The sequence below is a fragment of the Anguilla rostrata genome, chromosome 17, assembly GCF_018555375.3.
Source record: "Anguilla rostrata isolate EN2019 chromosome 17, ASM1855537v3, whole genome shotgun sequence".
Lineage (NCBI taxonomy): Eukaryota > Metazoa > Chordata > Actinopteri > Anguilliformes > Anguillidae > Anguilla > Anguilla rostrata.
In genome coordinates, this window is record NC_057949.1 from 20,560,412 (window position 1) to 20,583,728 (window position 23,317).

Consider the following 23,317-nt stretch of genomic DNA (forward strand, 5'->3'; position numbering starts at 1 on the left):
CAAACACTTGTCACTGGGGAGGTGCCCATAAAATAAAATAGTACCCTTAGCCAGCAAAACAAAATCTTTTTGTACCTTTTTTTGCTTGTAAAAGGTACTTATTAGTACCCAAATAAACACTATAGTACTTTCAGGGTATATTAAAAAAAATATTTCCCTAAAGAACCAAATTGTACCTCCACTGTACCATTATTTCTGAGGGTGCAGAGAGCAGTCTATGGTAGGATTGTGCTGCCTCATGTCAAGGTGCAGGATCTTCACCTAGCATCTTCAATCAAAATAATTAATTACTTACTTAGACCTCAATTTAGTCTTATTTAGGCCCATTAATCCCCACATGTTCTATGTGCTTAATGTCTGGTAATGTAAAAACAATAATGCAGCATAACAGCAATTCAAAAATAGCAAACTATGTTGATCTCTCTGTGGGCAGTTTGAGGCGGAAATAAGTTGTGATTTGATCTTACATGGTTATTTTTAAATGGACTGTGTTGTTTTGTCAAAGCTTTATTTAGCTATTTCATCACACCCCAAAAAACAAATGTACATTTTTATTTCAGTTATCCTCCAAGTCAGCTGCCTGCATTTGTTCTTTCCATTCCAGACTCGGTCAGAAAAGAACTGCGTTTTCTTACACCTGGTAGTCAACAAGACACAGATACAGAACAATAGAACCTTCGCCACTGACCTCAAATCAGCGTCTGAATTTTGGAGGACAATAGTTTATGTTGCAACTTTGGCTGGTTTAACGGATCTAGGACCAGTGCATGAGGGACATTGTAACTGTCTTGTGCACGAAGGGCCAAAAATAGACAAAAAAAGGAGGAATTTAGAGGGTGGAATTCTGCACACAGGTTCTACAGGACTCTGACCAAAGACCAGCCGGTCCTATTGCAACACGCAGTATTTTAATGTAAATTCCGTTGCCCTAGAGACGCAGCGCGAAGCCGGAAGTGATTTGTACACTTGGGGGTCGTTGTGGTAATGTTTCAAATTATTAATTTGTAGAACGAAATAACTGTATTTAAATCATTGCGTAGGTCTGTTATCTCTTGACAGCATTACGTTGGGAAATAGACGATTTGCGCTTTAAAAACACAATAATAATGGCTTGGTTACATCCAGGTTACATCCTGTAGCAGGTGAAATTTTATTTGGGCGTTGCAAGCTAACGTAGTTACAATTGCTAACAACCAGCGAGCAAGCGTTAGCAAGCAAGCTAGCAACTCGTGCCAGCTAGATAGCCAACTACGCCTTTTTAGGTATCTAAGAATTTACCTGTTTTGTAATAAAATAAATGTATTCGTATAGTTATATTTAATAAGAAATGTATGCAGCAAGCTAGCCATTGCTGTATGCGACTATTTATGTTCGTCTTGGCTAGTTTTGTTATTCTGGACTTGTTTTTATCAACACCCTGCAAGGCGTACGAGAAAGGACGTGTGTCAAATAATTTTCTTTATCGTGATTGTTGTAATCCTTTGTCTTGTGGTCGTCACTATTATTATTATTATTATTATTAGTAGTAGTAGTAGTAGTAGTAGTTGTATCATTAGTTAAAGTGGGGGACGGGACCTTACTTGTAACACCATTAATTACCTTGAATCGAACGTGTGTTTAATAAAACAGTTAGCTTGCATTTGCATTTCAAAACAAATAGCCTGCAAGTACTATCATTTGATGCCTTTGTTTATGCATTAATCCTATGACTTCTTCCATATAATTTAATTGCTAGATATGTAATTAGTATTTGGCATGTGAGCTACACAGTAGGCTAGTTATGTGCCTAGACATAATTTAATTTGAAGCATGTCATTTGCTGTGTGAAGTTGCCTACACAGTACTGCAGCTGTGGGCGTTGTTTTGCACGTTCAACAGTCACACAGCTGGGCTGCTGGGTGGCTCATTCGGGGCTCCATGCAGCGGTGCATCAATGAATCCCGTGGCACGCACTTTGTGAAAAGAAGCAGACGTGCGACACCACGTGTTTCGATGGCGATGCAGCCAGTGTTCTTATACAGTTCATTGGACGCAGCTGTAACCATAGACATGTATATATGTCTATGGCTGTAACACTAACGATTCGCCGGTGCTGTTCGCGCATGAACGCTGCTGCAGTTGCAGATGGCTGGACATTCCAAATTAAAGTGGGAATTGAACGTGCTGAGACCCACGCTGGGCGCCAAATTTAAAAGTAAAAAATAGAAAATGAAAAATAAGTCATGCGCTAATGAAGAGGAACATTAGCAAGGAATACGACACTGCAAACTGTACTGGAGACCAGGCACATTAGTGTACAAACTTTTGCAGTCTTCTGTCTGGTTGCAGTTCTGATGGGGTTTTTCTTGACTTGACCCCATGAGTGGCAGTCGCACCTCCCCGTTCCGGAACCAAGGAACATGTGGACCCAGGCAGGTAATACACCATTTTATATCGCCTTTCTGTAATGGGACCTCTCTCTGCCTTAACGTGTCTTTCCGCCTCTGTCCATCTTACTGTTCCAGCACTTCATAACCATGTCTCACTTTAGCGGCCTTAAGATTTTAAAACTTGGTTACAATTTATCATAAGCTTTGTTTAAAAAAAAAAAAAAAGTAAAGTTAAAAAGACTCGTGTCAGTCAGTATTACTGTGATTTAAATGTATAGTGCATTTTCTTATTGCTGTTCTGCATGGCTAATTTAATTGAGCTGCTTTTGAGCCGTTCATCCAATCTCAGTCACGTGGCTCTGAAGAGCTGGGGCGTAAACTGAGCTGATGATTCTCTTTCTCTCATGGAAGCTCAAATATCACAGACACCCTCAGCCCCCGCCCCCGCCCCCATGTAATGGAGCCACATAGGGACGAGAGCGTTGTCCTTTGTGAACTACAAAATGGTTTAATCGATCAGCCATATGTTATCGGTGGCTTGCTGAACGGATCCATTCGACGGCTGTAGTCATTTTCTACGCCGGATAACGTCCTCTGATTTGCCCACGTGAGTCAGCATTGATTGACAACACCTGGTAGTCCCGCCGTCAGGTTTTTGGCACCTGTAACTGCCAAACAGATGTGACCCACTCAGATCTCAGCAGTGTTCACCCCCCCCCGCTTTATTCCTATAATTATGAATTGGCTCACGGACGAAACAAAGCACGCCTTTGTGGCCTCCAGCCCCGCCCTGCTATGGCCTCCTCCGGCGGGAAGGCTGAAACTGTGCGGGGCTGGGACCGGTTAGCGCTTGGACAGAAGCCGCTTTTTTTACGTGCTGCTTGCAGCTGATTGGTCGCGTGACCCTTTGGGTTCCCTTACTGGCCTGCTTTGCCCTGGTCTTCGCGGTTGAAAGAATTAAGCTTCGGTCAAACTTCCTGATTGAGTAACGTCTGTTACTTTATTGTCCTGTTTGCCTCCCAGCGCAAATTTGAAGTTAAGAGGAGGATGAGGCACATTGTTTGTGCTGCGACGGTAGTACGGATCTAGAACAGGAAAGAAGTGCTCTTGTTTAGAATACTTTTAGAGTATTTTTACAGATAAGAACTTTGTGCTCTTTTTCCAATCTAGAGCCATAGAAACAGCGGCTGAGGAGCAGATTTGCTATAAAATGGGCACGTAGGGCAGCCCACTGCACTCTTTAAAGTTGCAACAGCAAATATCATGAATAGAGATGGACACCAAATGCATAAGACTGAGAGACTGTTCACAGTTTTGTAGAGCACAGTCAAACTACTACTTTATTAGCCAAGTACTAGTCAAACAGGTCAGTTAGCAAAATAAGCTACAGGTTAAACTAATTTGTTATCATACTGACAACTGCAGTGCTGTTGGTAAATCATATTTATTTGATGGCTGGCACACAAGGTGAAATGTGTGTCTTCTCTGTGGTTTTGCTCAGTACCATTGAAAACACTTTGAAAGTTCCCTCCCCTTTTTCTGTGTACCTCAGATGGGGCTGCTGCTTGACATGTCATTGGATGGAGAGGCTGACCCTGGGGGAAGTGAGGAGGTGCTAGAGGCAGAGCTTCTGTCTCTGATTGGAGAAGGAGGGGCACCGTGTAACAGAAAAAAGGGTGGAGCAGGTGAGTGCCTTTCTCATTTATTTTTCGGGAATATCGTGGCACTGAGCTGTTCTCTACTGTGCTCACATTATTAAGGAACACAGCTCACTAATGTGTCATATTACTTTTCTTTTATTTAAAGGATAACAGACAGTCTGCCATTCTTGAATTTTCTTTTGCTTTAATTCAGACAAGGGAGAAAGCAGTGGGGGTAATGGATAGCGATGGGATCACTGCCCAGAATGTGGCATGGTGGGGGATCAAACCCCTGTCTGCACGGGGCAGTTACATATGCCTTGAGAACTGCCCCCCCTATGCACTGCGCCACATGCACAAGTGACTAACTGCACATTACGTTTACAAAGTACTAGCTGACAGTATCTCCTCCTGAAGTCATTTGTAAAGGAGTATCATGCCGTAGACAGGAACTGCAATAAATATTTATGATGTTTTAATAAGGTATTAATTCATGGCCGATTACACCGACTTTATCCTGAAGTGCTGCTAAATGTAATGTTTCATGACTGCAATGGTGAGGATTATTTGTAGCCTTGTTAAAAAGGATTTATCTCCATTCTTGTCTCAGCACCAGTTTCGATGGTGGATATCGAGCACATGGCTGCGCTGTGTATGAAAGACCTGGATGATGAGGAGGAGGAGGAGGGGGGAGATGAAGAGAGGAATCTGGAGAATGATGCGGACCTCTTGGTAATTGTGTGGCAGAGAGAGTCAACATGTGCTTACAACAAACCGATCTTTACAGATTGAGGCTGACAGAAAAATGCACTTTTGTGGGCAAGATACAAAACAGTTGGTCAGAAGTTTAGTGTTTTTTTCAGTATGGTTGTAAATATTTTAATTGCAATATGATGGCAACTCTGTTTACCTGAAACCACAATTATTTTTACATTTCAAGTAGCATTTTTTATTTTTCATTTTGCAAAAAAAAAAAGCAACCGCAGCATCAAGTAACCGTGAAACTGTTCGTAGGCGGAGCTCAATAACGTTCTGGAGGAATCTGAAGCAGTGAGGGCCACGCCTGTGCAACATTCAAACTCCACTGTGAGTGGCTGCGGCGGCCTGAAGTCCCGCCTCCTGGAGCGGATTGACATGTACCAGACAGCCGCGGGGAACGCCAGGGCCGCGGGGGAGAGCAGCCGGGCTCGGCGCTACGAGCGGGGACTGAAGGTGAGGGGGAGCTGGGCCGATATCCACACTAATACGCAACACGACGGCTCCTCAGTGAGGCTGCTGAAGGGGTTAAACACCACAGCGTAGAAGCAGACGGCGTGCGGCAGATATAACACTTTAATACGTCTGAAGCACCGTCTCTATTGCTGTTGTTTTCTTGATTTCGTAATTTTGTCGGAGATTTTGGGGGGGGGGTGTTTTAAAAACCAAATTTGCTGCCTTTTTTTCTTGAATCTTGAATCTTGAATCTCATTTATCTTTTTAAAGTGCGCACTGTGAAGTGCCTGGTGTCAGCCGGCGTCTCTTCACACGCTGCAGCTGAGCTGTGGGGTCATGTCAGGGGATTGCACTTCACACAGGCAGAGACTGTTAGAACCCCGCGTCACTGCGTACAACACCGCGCCAGGGGTGGGGGGACGGGGGACGGGGGACGGGGGACGGGGGGGGCTTTCTCTGTGTTTTGGCAGGTCAGGCCACCATCACCCTTTTTTTCAACACACGTCCATCATAATTTCGCTGCGATTTACAGTTTTACAATTTAGGCATTCGGCAGACGCCTTTAACCGAAGTAACATACGAAAGGGCATTTCGCCTGGTAACCAGAGTTAGCGATAGCAAAGCTACAGTCGCACAGGTACCACCGTCAAGGTGCACCGTTGGAGCTCGTCCCGCCATCAAGGGGAGCAGGGGCAGAGCAGAGAGGTCTGGTGAGAGGGTGCTGAAAGGAGGCGTCTGATTGGTCTGCGTGTTGTAATTACTGTTTGTAGATAGGAAGGGGCAGCACCGCTTGTGGCTCGGTAGTCCAGTGTGAGTGATTTGAGCTGAATCACTGCACTCTCCGTTCCCTGTCTCTGTGCCTTTCGTAGACTCTGCAGTCCATGTTATCGTCAGTGAAGATGGGAAAGCCAGTCAACGAGGACGAAATCCCGCCCCCTGTTGCCACAGGCGGCAGACCCACGTCTGCCCATCAGGCAGCTGAGCCAATCGGAGTGTGGGAGCACCCGCCACAGGAGCGTGCATCTGTGCGCTCCAGCAATGAGAGTCTCAGACAGGGGACTCCGCCTACTGCACCAAAACTCCGCCCCCAACCGTCTCTGCAGAAGTCTTCTGCTGTCAGCTCACCTGCTTCTACCATCAACTACAGCCAACAGGATTCTGGTAATTTATTTGGGCCCCCACTCACAGGCACATAGGCACACGTGTACACACACACGCACACACACGCACACCCACGCACACACACGTACGCACACACGCATACACACGCAACACAAACATGTGCATGTACGATCCAGGCAATGGTTGAAACCACATTTTTTTATTTAAATAAAAATTGATTTTTTTAACGTTGTACGCTCTTCAAAGATCTAATGAAGTGGGGGTGCTTTGGAGAACCCCTAACAAGACATTAACAAAAATGGAAAAAGAATATTAGTTTATAACAAAAGTACTTCTGTCAATACGGCATGAGGGATAAATTAATTGCCATAATGTAGGATGAACTGCATCATTAGGTTCAAATAATGCAATTAAGTTCACATTAATGTCTCGTATATCTGCACTGCAGGTATCTGCATATGGTATCATGTGGTATACACTGGTGTTGCTTTAATGCACATAGTTTATACACTGTTTAGAGAGTGTTTGTGGCTCATGCGCCAGAATGCGCTTACTGACAGCGTTTACTCAACGCTCATAAGTACTGACAGAATACGCTAACTTACAGCGTTTACCTAGCACTCATAAGTACTGACAGAATGTATTTACTGACAGCGCTTACCCAGTGCTCATGAGTACTGACAGAATACACTAACTGACAGCATTTACCCAGCACTCATAAGTACTGACAGAATGTATTTATTGACAGCGCTTACTCAGTGCTCATAAGTACTGACAGAATACACTAACTGACAGCGCTTACCCAGTGCTCATAAGTACTGACAGAATACACTAACTGACAACATTTACCCAGCACTCATAAGTACTGACAGAATGTATTTACTGACAGCGCTTACCCAGTGCTCATAAGTACTGACAGAATACACTAACCGACAGCGCTTACCCAGTGCTCATAAGTACTGACAGAATGTATTTACTGACAGCGTTTATCCAGCACTCATAAGTACTGACAGAATGTATTTACTGACAGCGCTTACCCAGCCCTCATAAGCACTGACAGAATGTATTTACTGACAGCGTTTATCCAGCACTCATAAGTACTGACAGAATGTATTTACTGACAGCGCTTACCCAGCCCTCATAAGCACTGACAGAATGTGCTTACTGGCAGTTTTTATTTGCCGTTAGCTTGTTTTCCTGGCGTATCAGCCAGTCCTTGGTGTTGTGTTTAGGTCAATGTAGAAACTAACCTGAATATGTTTAAATGTATCCTCAGGGGGTCTGCTAATTCTGATTTAGTGTTTACCCCAAATGACAAATTGCCAAAGATTTGGAATCTGTTTGTTATTGATTGTAAATCACATGGTGATCCACGAGGTGTGAAGAGTAAATGCTCTCATTAGATTTTCGGACATTATGGTTTCCTATTAAAGTGCAAATGAACATGCGATGAATTTGAGAGTGATCTATGGCACGGATAGACTGTGGGCACTGGAGCTGGACTGGTCACAAGCATGGTGGCTTTCAAATGAATTTTTTGTTATCTATTCTGTGTCTGTGTATATATGTGTCTGTGTGGGTACTCGTGTGTGTGTGCACGTGTGTGTGTGTGTGTGTGTGTGTGTGTGTGTATGTTTGTGTGTGTGTGTGTGTGTATGTTCGTGTGTGTGTGTGTGTGTGTGTGTGTGTGTGTGTGTATGTGTGTGTGTGTGCGTGCGTGCATGTGTGTGTGCATGCATGTGTGTGTGTGTGTGTGTGAGCGTGCATGTGTGTGTGTGTGTATGTACATGTGTGTGTGTGTGTGTGTGTTTTACAGTTACGAAGGACCTGCTGCTGGCCAGACTGAGAGAGTACAAAGTGGCAGCTGTCCAAGCCAAACAGCGTGGAGACTTGGGCACGGCCAAACAGCACTACCTGGTAGCCAAGGTACCGCCAGCATGTCACAGCTAAAACAGTAAATATCACTCACAGAAGGTCACCGGAGTCACCCGAGTCAGGACCTCGGTCACTGCTGTAAATTCTCCCGCCTCTATGGACAAACACCATCAGCACTGTGGCTGGCTGCTGAAGCTCAGATCCTATCTCGTCTGATGGATTGTTTTTGTAGTGCCTAGCATAATAGACTCACTAATGAAGGTCGTAAGTCAAGTTAATGGTTTTCTCGTTCTTTGTCTCACCCTCTTTCTCCCTCCCTGTCTCCCTATTTCTCTGTCTCTCTCTTTCTCACTCACTCGCTCTCTCTCTCTCAGAAATTACACACAGTGGTCGAGGCGTTTGATAGAGGAGACTCAGTGGACATCAGCGCCCTACCTCCCCCTCCTGGTGAGCCATTGCAGTTGCACCATGTGCCTCTACATATTTTTCTTCATCCTCAGTTGTGGTTGTACATGTGTGCAACGGCTTGGTAGGTTTATGCAGAGTTTACCTTCGTCGGTGCTAGTGTAGCCCTCACCTTACACTGTTAGAGCTTTTTAATACCCATGAAAGTCCTCTTGTGTAAGTGCAGTCCAGTGTGATTGCATTAAAGTTTAAAGATAAGTCATTAGAATGTCGGGGCAAACAAGTTCTTGTTCCTCCTTTGTAGGCGCAGGTCAAAAAAACAGCTCATTAAGACTTTTGCTGGGGGGTGGGGCGGGGTCGCGGGGGTTGAGGTTGAGGTCAGGTCTGCTCTGAAACTTTTAGAAAACAGCAGCTTCTCAACTGGCACTTGAGCAGCTGTGCCCGGGGAGCTTAAGGAGGGTGTCTGTGTCAGTTTAAGCGGTGGCTCTTGCAGATTGACAGTGCAAAGGGCTGAGAGTTACTGCGGCAACGGGGCCGGCTCTTTTGATGCTCCTGAAGCGGAGTCTCGCGCGTCTCTCTGAGGAATTAAGAGTTCGGGGATTGAGGCGGGCGAAGCGGAGGTGTGCGGCTAGGCTAACGAGCGGCATGCTAATGAGACTGTTCTCATCACCTCTGCGCTGCTCTGCAACTTTTTATTGCTCTTTTAACTCCTTCCCTCTGCAGGGGATGCAGTGGTGGACAGGCAGACCCCCGCGCAACCCGCTGCGTCGCTGTGTGCAGCGCCACCTGTGGCCAGTTCCGGTAATAGCGTAATTTCAGCAGCAGTGTGTGTGTGCGTGCGTGTGTGTGTGTATGTGTACTGTGTGTGGGTTTCCTAGGTGTGTGTGTGTGTGGGTGTACTGTGTGTGGGTTCTGAGGTATGTGTGTGTGTGTGTGTGTGAGTTCTAAAGTGTGTGTACTGTGTGTGGGTTCTGATGTGTGTGTGGGTTTTGTGTGTGGGTTCTGAGGTGTGCGTGTATGTATTGTGTGTGTGGGTTCTGAGGTGTGTGTGTTTGTATGTGTGTGTGTGTCTATTTTTATACAGTGCATGGTGTAAGTGTGTACTGTGTGTACTATGTGTACTGTGTGTGGGCTTGGAGTTGTGAGTGTGTGTGTAAGTGTGTGTGTATGAGTGTGTACTGTGTGTACTGTGTGTGGGCTCTGAGTTGTGAGTGTGTGTGTAAGTGTGTGTGTGTACTGTGTGTGTTGTGTGTGGGCTCTAAGGCACATGCGTGTTGCAGCTGTTGCAGCCCCGCGCAGTGTGGCGGAAGCCCTGCAGCAGAGGATGCAGAGGTACAAGGGGGCCGCAGAGGACGCCAAGGGCAAGGGAGACGACCGCAAGGCCCGCATGCACATGCGCATAGTCAAGGTAACCATCGTCAAGGTAACCTCAATCCTTAAAGGGCGTGTACCGGATCTGACTTTCAACGGTACCTGGCTGCAATCCAATGACCTTTACTCACGATTAAAACCAAGGATAATAGTTTTTCCTTCCTGAACACAGTTGGGCAAGTTCAGCGATCACCATCTCAGATACACCTTGCGTTTACTTGAAAGTCGAAGCTGAGGACGAATGTTGAATGCAGGCCAGTGAGAGCGATCCGGACGCTTGACACACACTATTTCCCCAGAATTGCGCCTGTTTAAGCAGAGCTGGGTGCATTGACTGTGGACGACGGCAGTTAAACGCACAATACTGACTCCTGAGCTGTGAGCTGAGAAGCCATTTCCTGTTCTTTATTCCTTTCTCTCGCTCGCTCTTTACCTCCTTTTTGTTTTGACCTTCCTACTCGCCTTTACCTCTCTTTTTTAAAAAACAAATTATCCTATTAACATTTCATTCTCGTCAGCTCACTCTCTATTCTCTATTAATCTTGCTCACATTTACTCTCTCTCTCACAGCAATACCAGGATGCCATCCGATCTCACCAAGCTGGACGGCCAGTTGATCTGTCCGGACTTCCTGTCCCTCCTGGTAAACTGCCATTCTGCTTGTCTGTCTGTCTGTCCATCCATGTGAATCAGTCTATGTGAGTCTGTACCCATAACTGTTTACCAACCTGCCTGTCCTTCCTCTTCTTCTGTGGTGCCATCACCCCACTCCCAGGGTGCCCGCCTCTGCAGGGGACAGAGGGCACTGAGCAGAACTTCACTGGAGTGGTAGAGGCTGCCGTCAGGCTGGCCAATCGGGATACAGAGGAGGAGGAATGGGAGGAGCAAGGGAAGGAAGTGTCAAAGGTAGGAGATGCTTGTGAGATTGTATGTGCAATGTTTTAGAAAAATGATGACCAAGGAAGAATTGTGTACACGGGACGAGAAATTTGGGAAGTTAATGCTCAGTTAAATGGGAACTGTGTCTGTCCCTTGAGGTAGCTGCTGTTTTTCCACACTGACTCTCAATATGGACTTCAGTACTGTGCCTTCTGTGGAATCCTGGCCCTCGTGAAACTCAGCATGTTGCTATGGTTATTTTCTTGTACTCGGCCACGCCCCCCCCCCCCCTCCAAAGCCACCAGTGAGACCAGTTTCTCAGCGTGCTGCCAAAACCTCAGCTCCTTCTTCCCCTAATCTGAGGACCCCTGGCCCCCCCACGGCCCCCAGTCAGGGGTTCAGAATGGGATCCAAAGGTGAGTGTGTGGTCACACAGATCTGTGTGTTTATGTGAGGACTATCTAGTGTATTAGCATGTTTAGCATGGGGCATGGAGCGTTGTGTATTTATTAGACCTTAACTGCACTTTTGCTACACTGCTGTAGTTGTTGTTGTAACTCTACTGTGTGTTAGAGGCCTGGATTCTGTTTCTTTAATTCTGTCTGTTACCGTCTCTGCTTTCTTCCTGACTGTATAAAGCAAAAAAATATAAAAGGAGGGCAGGTCTGTCTGCCCTTCTTTTCAAAAAATAAAAAATAAAAACTCGCACATTGTTCACCCTCAATTTTGAGGAAAGTACAGGCCGGCTTGCTGCCTTTTGTCTGTTTGTGTTGTTTGATGTTGCCATGCCAACGCTGCGCCCTGCTGGGGCGGAGTTTTAACCCTGCGGGTCTGAGACTGCGTTTTGATTGGCCGCGCAGCCCAGCAGCAGCTGGACTTCCTGCTGTCCAGGCGGCAGCAGTTGGTGCGGGCGGCGCTGCGCTCCAAGCAGCTGAAGGACATGCAGGGCGCCGCCCTCCACCTGCGCCAAGCCAAGGGCCTGGATCACATGATCGCCGCCGCCAAGGCCGGGCTGCCCGTCGACATCACCAAGGTAATGGAGACGGAGCGGCCCGGTTTCCGCTCGAACGTCCGCCCCCGGGTCAGGTAGCAGCAGCGGGAGGAAGACGAGGAGGGCCCGACCTGTGCGGTCAGGAGCCTCCCGGAGCAGCAGGGGTGTAATGGAGGGAGAAAATGGAGGGAAGGAATCATTTTGGGCCCTGAGGCTGTTGTATTTTTTGTTCCCCCTGCTGAGTCTTTCTGGCCAAGTTTACTCTCCCATCCACTCTCTCTCTTTTTCTGCTCTTATTTTTTTCCCTCTTCCCTCCACCACCCTCATCTTTCCTTTAGTTTATCCTTGCTTATGGAACAAAAAACCTATCGGAACTTTAGGGACCACATTTCAACCAATAACATGGGTAGAGTTTAATTTACGGCTTCTTACTTTCTCTTAAATTTTTTTTATTCTTGGTTTTTTATTTCTCCCTCCCTCCCCCCTCTCTCCCCCTCTCTCTCTCTCTCTCCCTCCCCCTCCCCCCTGCAGGTCCCCAGTGCCCCCGTGGCGGAGGAAGGCTATTCCCTGACGCAGTCCTGCAGCTCTGCGGTCTCCCCCCACACCGCTGAGCAGTACAACCAGCTGGTGGAGCTTCTGCGACAGCAGCACGAGGTCCCCCTGTTTTTACCCCTCTGTCACCCCTCTGTCACCCCTATATCACCCTGCTGTCACTCCGCTTTCACCCCTCTATCAACCCTATATCACCCCGCCGTCTCCCTGCTGTCACCCCTCTGTCACCCTTCTTTCACCCCTCTGTCACCCCTCTGTCACTCCACTATCACCAGACTTTCGCCCCTGATTTCACCCTGATTTTACCCCACTGTAATCCCATTTTCACCCGCTTTCGTCCGTCTTTCAGTCCGTGGTCTCACTCCTTCCACTCCTTCCACTCCGCTTCACACAGTCACTCGTTCACGCTCACAATGGAGTGCTGCTCTGTAATCAGCCTCCTGCTTACTGTGCCACTGCAAACAGGTTATTATCGCCTTCCCACCCCGCTCAGAACCCCATCCCTTTCCCTTCTGATCTGAAGGGTTTCCATGGTGACTCGCGCAAATATTAAAAAAGATACACGGGCTGCATTGTCCTTTTTTAATCTCTTTTGTAGCTCCGTTTTTTTCCACCGCGTTTTTACGGTTATGAAATGGAGAGGCTGCGTTTGATATGTAAATTAGGCTTGCGGATTTAGCGAGCGCCCTGTTCCCTTTACGGCGTTTTGGGAATAAATTTTTTGTTTTGGCTCGCCGTTTCCTAGAGCGCCCGCGCAAGGGGGCACATCTGCATTCGCGTGTGCTCATGTGAGGTCTCATCCGTCTGTCACCCATTCTTTATTTCCCCTTCCTCCAGAATCTCATTGATGCTGCATTGATCCCTCCATTTTAGCTGCCTCCTGCCCGCCACCCGTTCAGCGTCTCACCGTGCTCTGCTCTCTGTCCCCCGCAGAAGTGTCTCGGCTACTCCCAGCAGTTCACCCACATGGGCAATGTTGCTGAGACCGTCAGGTGAGCCATAAAAAAAAGACCTGGCTTAATTAAAGCAGTAAATAACTGATGGAAGGCAGATGCATGCCCCCTAGTGGTGACTTACATGTACACTGAAATCCTCTTCTCGAATGGAATGCCGACGCCACACTGAATGCACACTGGTTAATACCGCAACAGCGCAGGCATTTAGCAGCTTCAGTTATTTTGCAGAAGCAACGTAGGCTAAGAACCTTGCTTCTGGGTACAGGCTTGGAGTTCCGAGTCCAGCTCCCTGACAGTTTTGCTGTTGTGCTGCAGATAGCTTGTTCACTGATGACTGAGAAGGTAACTGTTTTGCTTTGAAACAGTTTTCATGCTCCACTTTTTCTTCAAATGTGGACTGCCCAGTGTAATTTGCCCAGTGGTTTGACCATGACTTAATGGTTTGACGCTGCACTTGGAACTGTACTTCCCTCTAGGGTTTTCCACACACCTGTTCCTGGTTTTGGTTGCACACTTTGTTGTACGTCGCTCTGGATAAGAGCGCCTGCCAGATGCCTGTAATGTAACAATGTAACTTGATGAACACACACCCTGAGCTGGCCAGAGGAGGATGGGCTCCCCCTAATAAGCCCGGTTCCTTCCAAGGTTGCTTCCTGTATCTCATCCAGGGAGTTTTTTTTTTTGCCACTGTTGCTTTTGGCTCGCTTTTCTGAGTTTAGAACCTATTTCCCCCTTCTGAAATGCACTATCGATGCGTATTTTAATTTAATTTGTTTTGGGAGAGTGTGTGGGGCCAGCTGCGCCTCTTCACATTGAACGGCCCCTCCAGCTGAGCTGTGCAGCCAGTCCGTTGGAGGAGTTCCCAGCATGCACAGCTGGTGCAGACGGATTTGAGGCGCTCGGTTGGCCAGAAGGAGCTGCTCTTGCGAGGAGATGGAACCTGCAGAGATGATTGAGAGTTTGTGGGACTCAGTTTCCCGTGTAGTGGCGAGTGTGGTGGAGCAGCAGGTCGGACCGCATGCTGAGCGCGGCGTTGCCTGTGTGCGCAGGTTCGAGAAACTGGCGAAGGAGTGTATGAACAACATTGAGGTGCTGAGGCAGGCCCACGGGAAGGGCTACCCCGTCCCCAAATTCCACACAGAGGAGCGCACCTTCAGCACAGTCAAGTACGTAGCACCCCTCAGACACAGCCATAGAGTAGTGACAATACTCAGTTTGTGGAATTGATGTAAAAGCAGAAGTTGAGGCCCTCTAGTGGTGAAGGACTTACACTGCAGTCCTCCTCCTCAATGGCATGCCACCACCATACGGAATTTATTTTGTGGTTATAACATAGTGTTGCCTATAACTGCTTACTCACTTACTGTAGGGGATATAAAACCTCACTGGCACTGGCACCTCTTGTCTCTGGTCTGCAGGATTCTTCCCAACCTGACCAGCAGTGACATGATATTGACTATAGTGAAGGGAATCAACCTACCTGCTCCTTCAGGTACCTCTGTGTCTGGCTGTCTATCCGACTGTTTGTCTGTCCATCACCGTGTTATTAGTTTTGTGTGTGCTGAAATGTTTTGCACATGCTAAAGGTCTTAGTAAATCTGGCCCTAAATGTAAAATGTGTGTGTGTTTGTCTGTGTTTAGGAGTTTCCCCAAAGGCTATGGACACTAGCGTGCGTTTTGAGTTTCCTTTCCCCAGCTCGGTAAGATGCCTACCCATGCACAAACACACACACACACACAAACACACACACACACACACACACACAAACACACACACACACACACACACACAAACACACACACACACAAACACCACACGACACACACACACACACACACACCAAACACACGCACACACACGCTCATTCCTCATATACAGATTATTGCTGATAAAGTGGGTTAGGTAGGGCTCTGATAAAATTCTCTGTTTTCTTCTATTTGTGTGTGTGTGTGTGTGTGTCCTTAGGAAGAAGGGCAGAAGGATAAAACCAGCTCTGTGAAAAACACCAACAGCCCAGGTAGAAGTTCACTGCACACTGAAACTGGGATGCACTGACTGCACTGGATACACTCCTGTGACACACTAAAACAGCACACTGATGCAGTTACACACTCAGGTTTACATGGAGAAATAGCACACTGACATCGACAAATTTACACTATGATGACAGGATACCTGTACTACCTGTCTGACCTGCCCACCGCCCCTCTCTCTCTCTCCTGGCATTCCTCTCTCTCTCTTTTTTTTCTCTTTCTCCTTCACTCTCCCTCCCTCTCGCAGAGTTCAAGGAGCAGTTTAAACTCAACATCAGTCGAGGTCATCGGAGTTTAAAGAGGGTCATTCAGTCCAGGGGCATCAAGTTTGAGGTCATTCACAAGGGGTGAGGGTGTGTGTGTGTGTGTGTGTGTGTGTGTGCACGTGTGTGTGTGTGTGTGCATGCGTGTGTGTGTGTGTGTGTGTGTGAGTGAGAGCACATAAGTGACTAAGCCTCTCTCTGCAGTGGGTTGTTTAAGACGGAGAAGGTGATGGGCAGTGCTCAACTTAAGCTGGAGTCCCTGGACAAAGAGTGTGAGGTCAGACAGCTGATAGAGGTGAGAGATGACACTACACACACACACACACACACACTGCATGCACGCACGGATTCACTCACATACGTCTAGGCACATACCAACACGTACACACAACCTCCCTGATTGCAGATTTGTGTCTGTGCATCTTTGTGTGCGTGCATGCGTGTGTGTGTGTATGTGTTTATGCGTGTGTGTATGTGTTTATGCGTGTTTGTGTGTGTGTGTGTGTGTGTTTATGCGTGCGTGCATGTGTGTGTGTATGTGTTTATGCGTGTGTGTGTGTGTGTGTGTTTATGCGTGTGTGTATGTTTATGCGTGTTGTGTGTGTGTGTGTGTGTGTTTATGCGTGTGTGTATGTGTTTATGCGTGTTTGTGTGTGTGTGTATGTGTTTATGCGTGTGTGTACTCTCTGAAACAGGTGCTGGATGGTCGAAAGCCCACAGGGGGGCACTTAGAGGTGGTGGTCAGAATTCGGGAGCCCCTGGGGGGGCCACAGGTCCACACCGTCACAGAGCGTTGGCTGGTCCTGGACCCCCACACAATGCCCATGGTGAGGCCAGCCCAGGACGGGACTGAGTGATGTCACTTCCTGTTTCCAGTTTGATAGCATACCCTTGATCAGTTTCTAATCATCGTAACGGATGTCTCTGTCCTACAGGTCGCAGTTCCTAAACCAAAACCGCAGACTGAGACAGTGAAAAACGTCAGTGCCAGGTCAGCGATTGTCTGTCTGCCTGCCTGCCTGCCTGCCTGTCTGCCTGCCTGTCTGCCTGTCTGCCTGTCTGTCTGTCTGTCTGTCTGTACCTGATCGTATGCTTACTCACTGCCTGTTTGTCAGTTCACTAATTTGCACCCTTTCGTCTGCCTGTCTCTGTGTGCCTGTGGCTGTTTGTGTGGGCAGGGATGCATGTGGTCCTTTTCCCTTTCCACATTTCTTTGCGGGCACCTGCCCTCCCTGTAATAAGAGCACCGCTCTCTTGCCCTGGGCCATATTGTGTGCTTTAATAAAGACCAAATTAGCTTAGCACTTCTTTCCAGCTTCCTTTACCTCTGTGTCTGTGTGGCTGTGAGTTTCTCCACATCTTATTAATTTGCTCTAACCCCTCTGCTACTTCTCCGCTCCTCTCCCTCTCTCTCTTAGTCTCTCTCTCTTTCACTCTTTCTCTGTGTCACTCTCTCAGTCCCTCTCCCTCCCTCCTTCCCTCCCTCCCTCTCTCTCTTCCCTGCCCTCCCTCCTGCGATCCCTCTCCCTCTTTCGCTCTCTCGTTCTGTGTATAGCTTCAAATTCAGTCTGGTGTATGAGAATGAAAATGCTCTGGGCCATGTTAAAATTGTTACCTCAGGTGAGAGATAAGAAAGAGATGAATAGTGAGAGGAGGAGAATGAAAACAAGCGCAGGATAGAGAGAGAGAGAGAGAGAGAGAGAGACAGAGAGGAAAGAGAAGAAGATAAGCGCCTGCCTGGTGTCTGGTCAGCTCTTTGTCTGATTACCTTGCAGGTCGTCTGTGTGCACTCTCCTCTGACTGCCCTCAGTGAGACTGTGCCAAACCCAAGCAGAACCGCTCCCACACTGCACTGCCCACCATTCAGCCGGGCCCAAACTGGACCACTCCCCGCCCCGTAGAAGCAGGGGGCCCAAACTGGACCACTCCCCGCCCCGTAGAGGCTGGGGGCCCAAACTGGACCACTCCCCGCCCCGTAGAGGCTGGGGGCCCAAACTGGACCACTCCCCGCCCCATAGAGGCTGGGGGCCCAAACTGGACCACTCCCCGCCCCGTAGAGGCAGGGGGCCCAAACTGGACCACTCCCCGCCCCGTAGAGGCTGGGGGCCCAAACTGGACCACTCCCCGCCCCATAGAGGCCGGGGGGAGGCACACAGGACAGTGTCCCTGTGAAAAATTTAGGGATGGGAGGGGAAGGTCCCTGGATTAGAGGGTACCCTGGGATTTCGCCCGCGCCAGTGTAAATGAAGGGTTACGACAGGCTCAGAGAGCTTACTCAAGGCTGGCGGTTAAAAGCAGAACGCGCCTGCTTCTGAGGCGTTCAGCTCAAAAAACAATTAATGAAGCCGAGATCACAAAAAAATACTCTTCATTCGGTGCAGCTGCATCAGTGCCAAAAAAGTGTTCGAGTGCAAACGTTTCAGTCCAAAGACTCTGTGCTTCTGAGGATTTCACACAAATGACAAGAGTCAAACAAAAGAGGACTTCTTGCAGGCCTCAGCTGATGATGTGTGTGCTCAGGACTACGGGATCCAGAAACTGGTTTTAATCTATTGGGGGGGGGGGGGGTTGCCTGTCGTCACCCCAGGAGCTGCAGTGAGGGATGGGCAGGAGCAGAAGGAAGCTGCTCTTTTTTACCAGACTGAATTTGATCACACCATGATCGCGTTCCCTGAGCCATCGGTTTAATATATGTCTGCATTTTTATATTGCTTTGTGCACTTTATGAGTCATGCATTGCTCTATGTCATGGAAACTTCAGTGTTTGCCTTACATTGTGTATATATAGTTATTTTTAAATGTATATGTATATAATATATAAAACTATGTGTAGATTTGGTGAGTGCTACAAGGGCCGAATGGCCTATTTTCATCAATATGTGTTCTTACACAGTAATGACAGGCCATATATCTTTCAAATGTGATTTTGAATTAGTTACACATTAATCTCGTTTTTTTTTTTAAATGAATGCATTTACACATTTATATTTTAATGAAGCCGTGAGTGATTGTTGATGTGTGTCCCTTGGATGGCCAAGATTGACCTGCAGTGGTGCCAAAATTATGGGTGTAGGGGAACGGTGATAAGGGGGCTGTGTGACACAAGATGTTTTCTCAGCAGGTGTCAAACCTGTATTTTCAGCAAAAGAACAGAGAAAGACTTAGCTATAGTGGTGTCACATCATGTAATGATAACTGTAATACCTTATTATATGCTGGTGTGACTCCATAATTATTTCCTGGTTATTATTTATAACAAGAAGAATTGTAATAATTATGATAATAGTAGTAATTGCACGTTTAAGTGTAGAGGATCTTGGATTGCTTCACGGAAAAGTGGTTGGCCCCAGGGTCTGTACTGTATAAAGTAAAGCCCCAGGGTCAGTACTGTGTAAATAAAAGCCCCAGGGTCTGTACTGTGTAAAGTAAATCCCCAGGGTCTGTACTGTGTAAGTAAAGGCCCAGGGTCTGTACTTGTAAATAAACCAGTCTCGTGTAGTACCCAGGGTCTGTACTGTGTAAAGCCCCTGTCTGACTGTTAATAACCCAGGGTCTGTACTGTGTAAAGTAAAGCCCCAGGGTCTGTACTGTGTAAAGTAAATCCCCAGGGTCTGTACTGTGTAAAGTAAAGCCCCAGGGTCTGTACTATGTAAAGTAAATCCTCAGGGTCTGTACTGTGTAAAGTAAAAGGATATGTCTATGTGTACTGTGTAAAGTAAATCCCCAGGGTCTGTACTGTGTAAAGTAAATCCCCAGGGTCTGTACTGTGTAAAGTAAAGGGAAATGTCTAAGTATACTGTGTGTGTGTGCCCTTCTTTCTCTCTCAGCCCCCCTCCGCCCCCTCCTAGGTACAAGCTTTACAGCATCAATCTGTTGGCTCACGATACAGAGGCTCTGGAGAATAAGGTCTGTTTTTGTACTATACATCTATAATGGCCCTGTATGTGTGTGTGTGTGTGTGTGCATGCGTGTGTGTGTTTGTGTGCGTGTGTGTTTGTGTGCAAGCAAGTGGGATTGTGTGTGTGTGAGAGAGTGTGTGTGTAAGTGAGTGAGTGACTGCATTGTTATGTTTATGTGCCAGGAGGGCCGTCTGTTATGTGGGGGCCAGTGAGAGACAGAGAGGCTGTTGCTGGAATGGCCTTATCAGAACAGGCAGTTTTACGTGGAGCTTTATCTGTGGATGTAACTCAGGTGAAGTGATGGGATCAGCTGAGTTCCTGCTGGGGTCGTGTTGCGTGGGAAGAGTCTTTTCTTAGCCTTTCCAGGCGGGTCAGTGTTTACGTTTCTTTCTCTTGGTGTGTCAGTCATGCGTGTGACCAGGCCTCCTTATCCCTGGCCCCGCCCTACCTTCCCACCCCGCCTCGCCCCGCCCCCACAGATCCTGGACTGCAGGCGGAGCCAGAGGGACCCGCCGCTGGACCTGCTGCAGCAGCACCGCGAGCTGCTCCGGCGTCTGCAGTGGCAGACTGCGCAGATGGACAGGGCCACGCCCGTCCTGCTCGCAGGTGGGGCTGCCGCCGCTGTCTCCTCCGCCCGCGCCCAACACGCCACCTCCACCCTCCCGTGCCTCTCCATCTGCCTCCACCCACTGCCCGCCTTTTTACCCCACCCTCCACATTCTGTACTTCTTACCTCAAAATCCACCTACCATTTACAGGCCCGCACTGCTCTCAGTTCAACCCTCCTTCCACCTCCAAGGGCAATCCATCCTCCATACCCACCCACCCCCTTTTTCTGCCCACTGGTGTGGTCCATTTAAGGTTCCACTTTGGCCTTGTGAATGGAACATTATGGTATATTTGGCGCATTGCAGTCATGTGATTAACCCTGAGATGTCATGTCTTTGTTACCCACAATGTCTTCCTTGAGCTCCCTTTCATGTCTGGCTTTCCCAAAACTCTGTCTCTGGTTAAAACTTGAAAACTATCTTTAATACTGACCTCCCCCTTTTCCTTCCCTCTCTCTCTCCTACCTCTCTTTTCTCTTCAATCCTTCCCTCTCTTCCTTTTTTGTCTCCCTCTCTCTCCTACCCTTTCTCTTTCTCTCTGTCACCTGTCTTTCTCCTATCTCTCCTCTGCCTTTTTCTTGTCACTTCTCTACTGCACCATCTCTCTCTCCATCTCTATCATTCTTTCTCTTTTCCTCTGTCCCTGTGCCTCTCAGAGTATGACAGTGTTCTCTGTCAGCTTGTGGAGGGTCTTGGGGAGTCTGTGAAGAGACTCTCCATCCAGGGGGACGCGGTGGGTACAGACTCTGCTGACCGTGACCCCCTCTGAGGGCCGTGTGAGTGTGGCATTGCACTCTCTCTTTACAGTGATGGAGTCACATTGTGTCTGTCGCCCCTCTCTCTGCAGGAGGCTGCTAAGGACACTCTCGGAAGGCTGAAGATGGTGGAGAGTGAGGTAAAGATGAGTTGGCAGCCGTTGTGATGTCACACCATTGTGGTGTTGTGCGAATTTTGGCTCTGAATGTTTATGTACATTCTGTGCTCTTGTCTCTAGTCATCCCATCAATGACAAGAGGTGCTTTAGATGGCTTTGTGATAATTATCTAGTCTCAGTGAGTTGTAATACTTAGCTTAAAACAGAATGCCAAATAAATGCCAAAATAAAAAAGCTGTGGCAATAAAATACTGAATTTGAACCCTCTTTGTCACAAGAACCCAAAGATTTTGAGTCTAGATAAGAACTCTATTGTGCTGTAAGTCATTGTGCTGTGAAACATTTGCGTTGGTTAATGTCAGATTTGTCATAGTTCTTAGTCTTTTTTTCCAGCCTATTAGTTGTTTTTTGTACAAAATGTGATTGATATTGTGTCAAACTCGTTTGGTTTTAGATGGAGTGTTTGAAGAGGAGGGACAGTCTGGGCTGAGGAAGGGGAAGAGGGGGGTGGGGAGATGGGGGAGGCAGGAGGTAGCTGCCCTCCTGTCTCCATAACCACAAAGCCCTTCCACCTGTTCTGGAACACTGGTTTTTGGGGGTAGGGGGCCCAGACCTACATCGCAGCATATCTGTACAGAAACAGAAAAAAATTAATGGAGGAGTCCTTTTTAAAATGAGTAAAATAATTCAGTCTTAGAAGCTGAGGGGAGCATAAAACATTTGAAGTAGAACAAGCCATCAGATTTCCAGAGAACGCAGGTACCCCATTAAGCACATTAAGGGGTCTTAATTAAAGGAAAGGAAAATATTGTGTTGGGGGATGGGTTGGGGGAGGGGGCTGCCTTTGTTATTTCCATTGTAATTGTGTGCGTGTTTAAAAGCCAGTAATCTCTGTATCGTGTATCAGCAGTTCTTGGCTGGAGGCTTTCAGTACATTCAGTGGCTTAAGGAATGAATGCTTCCCAGTGTTTGGATTGGATGCTGCATTACTCTGGCACAGCAACCTCATGGTCATAATATAGTATTAGCCTAATTTTTTGAGTTTAATGCTGATATTTGACTTTTTATCATTTTTCATTTGAGGGAGATGCACTGATTCTTTATGGCTTGGCACTGCAAATTCTGTGTGAATTAAGCAGAATTAAGTACTTCTGAAATGCGTTTTTTTTACGATTGAAGTTGAAACCTACTACTTAGTATAGCAAATTGCAATCATAAACAGCTGGTACTACCGGTAATACGCTTTATTATAATATATCGAACTAATTATTTAATCTAATTGTCGATGTCCCACCCTTTCTATGACAGAGCATTTTCAAGTGAGATGGTTGACTACGATTGGTTGAGAAATGTAAAACTTCAGTGAGTATAGCTCGTGGGAACAATAATTGAGAGGTGTCACAGTGCCGTCATTCTATCGCGATAATACAATCTTTACGACCCACAAACGTGGGAATTTTTCATACAGTAATAGGATATCCCTGCAGGTGCCCTTATAAACTGCTTTCGTTGTGGATTCTTTTGTTTTTAATTGCAGTCCTGTACTTTCCGAGTGATTTGAACACTATCATATATAATATGTGTACTGTATAAACATACTAAATGTAAAACAACCTACTTAATAAAATAATATGGGTTGAAAAAGAATGTGCCCTGTGTTGTCAGTGTCCAAATTTAGTTGTTTATAAGTCTTATAAAAACACACGAAATAAATGCAGGCATTTTGAAATTTGCCTCTGAAACATTTGCCTTTGAAACATTTGTTAATGTTTAATTAGAAATACAAATTTTATTAATAGAGAAGAAAAACAAGCGATTTGACGCAACTGTGCCAAAACTTTGCATTTAACTGTGAGATTTTTTAAAATCGTAAATCATAAAAATTATTAGGCCTCTATGAATGTCACTATACACACAGGTGAGTATATGCAGTCTTCTTTCTTTGTTGTGCGAATAGCCAGTTTCTGGTTACATTGTTGCGAGGCTAATATGAAATCATTTCCTCGTTAAAATCTTAAACAAATGGGACGCCGTTGCCATTTGAGTGGTGAAGAATTGATGAATCGGCTGAGCGATGAGGTGGGCGTGGTGAAAAGAAGGCACGTGGTGCCTCGATGTGTCAAAGTGGGAATCTGTAGTTCGCTGGTGTCCATGATCGCTTGGTCCTAATCAACTACTGTTCATCGTTAAATCGACTGAAGGACCGGTGATATTGTGTCTGTTTGTGGGGAGCGGGTTGCAAGCTGTGTTGCGTGTCATTCACGGGC

At 47.0% G+C, this 23,317-nt stretch overlaps 1 protein-coding gene across 8 annotated transcripts; it reads left to right on the forward strand.

Annotated features, from left to right (window-relative positions):
- Window positions 1-760: 760 nt before the first annotated feature.
- On the forward strand, window positions 761-22,697 carry LOC135243362 (coiled-coil and C2 domain-containing protein 1A-like). Of its 8 annotated transcripts, none has more exons than XM_064315129.1 (29): window positions 761-981; window positions 2,329-2,415; window positions 3,922-4,054; window positions 4,620-4,741; window positions 5,024-5,221; window positions 6,091-6,382; window positions 8,160-8,269; window positions 8,593-8,665; window positions 9,347-9,424; window positions 9,904-10,031; window positions 10,565-10,637; window positions 10,770-10,900; window positions 11,172-11,289; window positions 11,734-11,906; window positions 12,396-12,518; window positions 13,350-13,408; window positions 14,422-14,538; window positions 14,791-14,864; window positions 15,014-15,072; window positions 15,339-15,390; window positions 15,654-15,753; window positions 15,874-15,964; window positions 16,365-16,496; window positions 16,605-16,660; window positions 19,497-19,575; window positions 20,048-20,174; window positions 20,833-20,909; window positions 21,024-21,071; window positions 21,505-22,697. In XM_064315129.1, exons 2-29 carry the CDS (start codon window positions 2,359-2,361, stop codon window positions 21,538-21,540), a joined length of 2,916 nt encoding a protein of 971 aa, XP_064171199.1. In that variant the 5' UTR covers window positions 761-981; window positions 2,329-2,358; the 3' UTR covers window positions 21,541-22,697. The 8 variants fall into 8 exon arrangements, 4 of the variants coding, with proteins under 4 accessions (XP_064171199.1, XP_064171200.1, XP_064171198.1 ...); XM_064315130.1 differs by lacking the exon at window positions 761-981 and adding an exon at window positions 1,014-1,262 and having other exon boundaries at window positions 2,311-2,415; XM_064315128.1 differs by lacking the exon at window positions 761-981 and adding an exon at window positions 1,014-1,262.
- The last annotated feature ends 620 nt before the right edge of the window (window positions 22,698-23,317 follow it).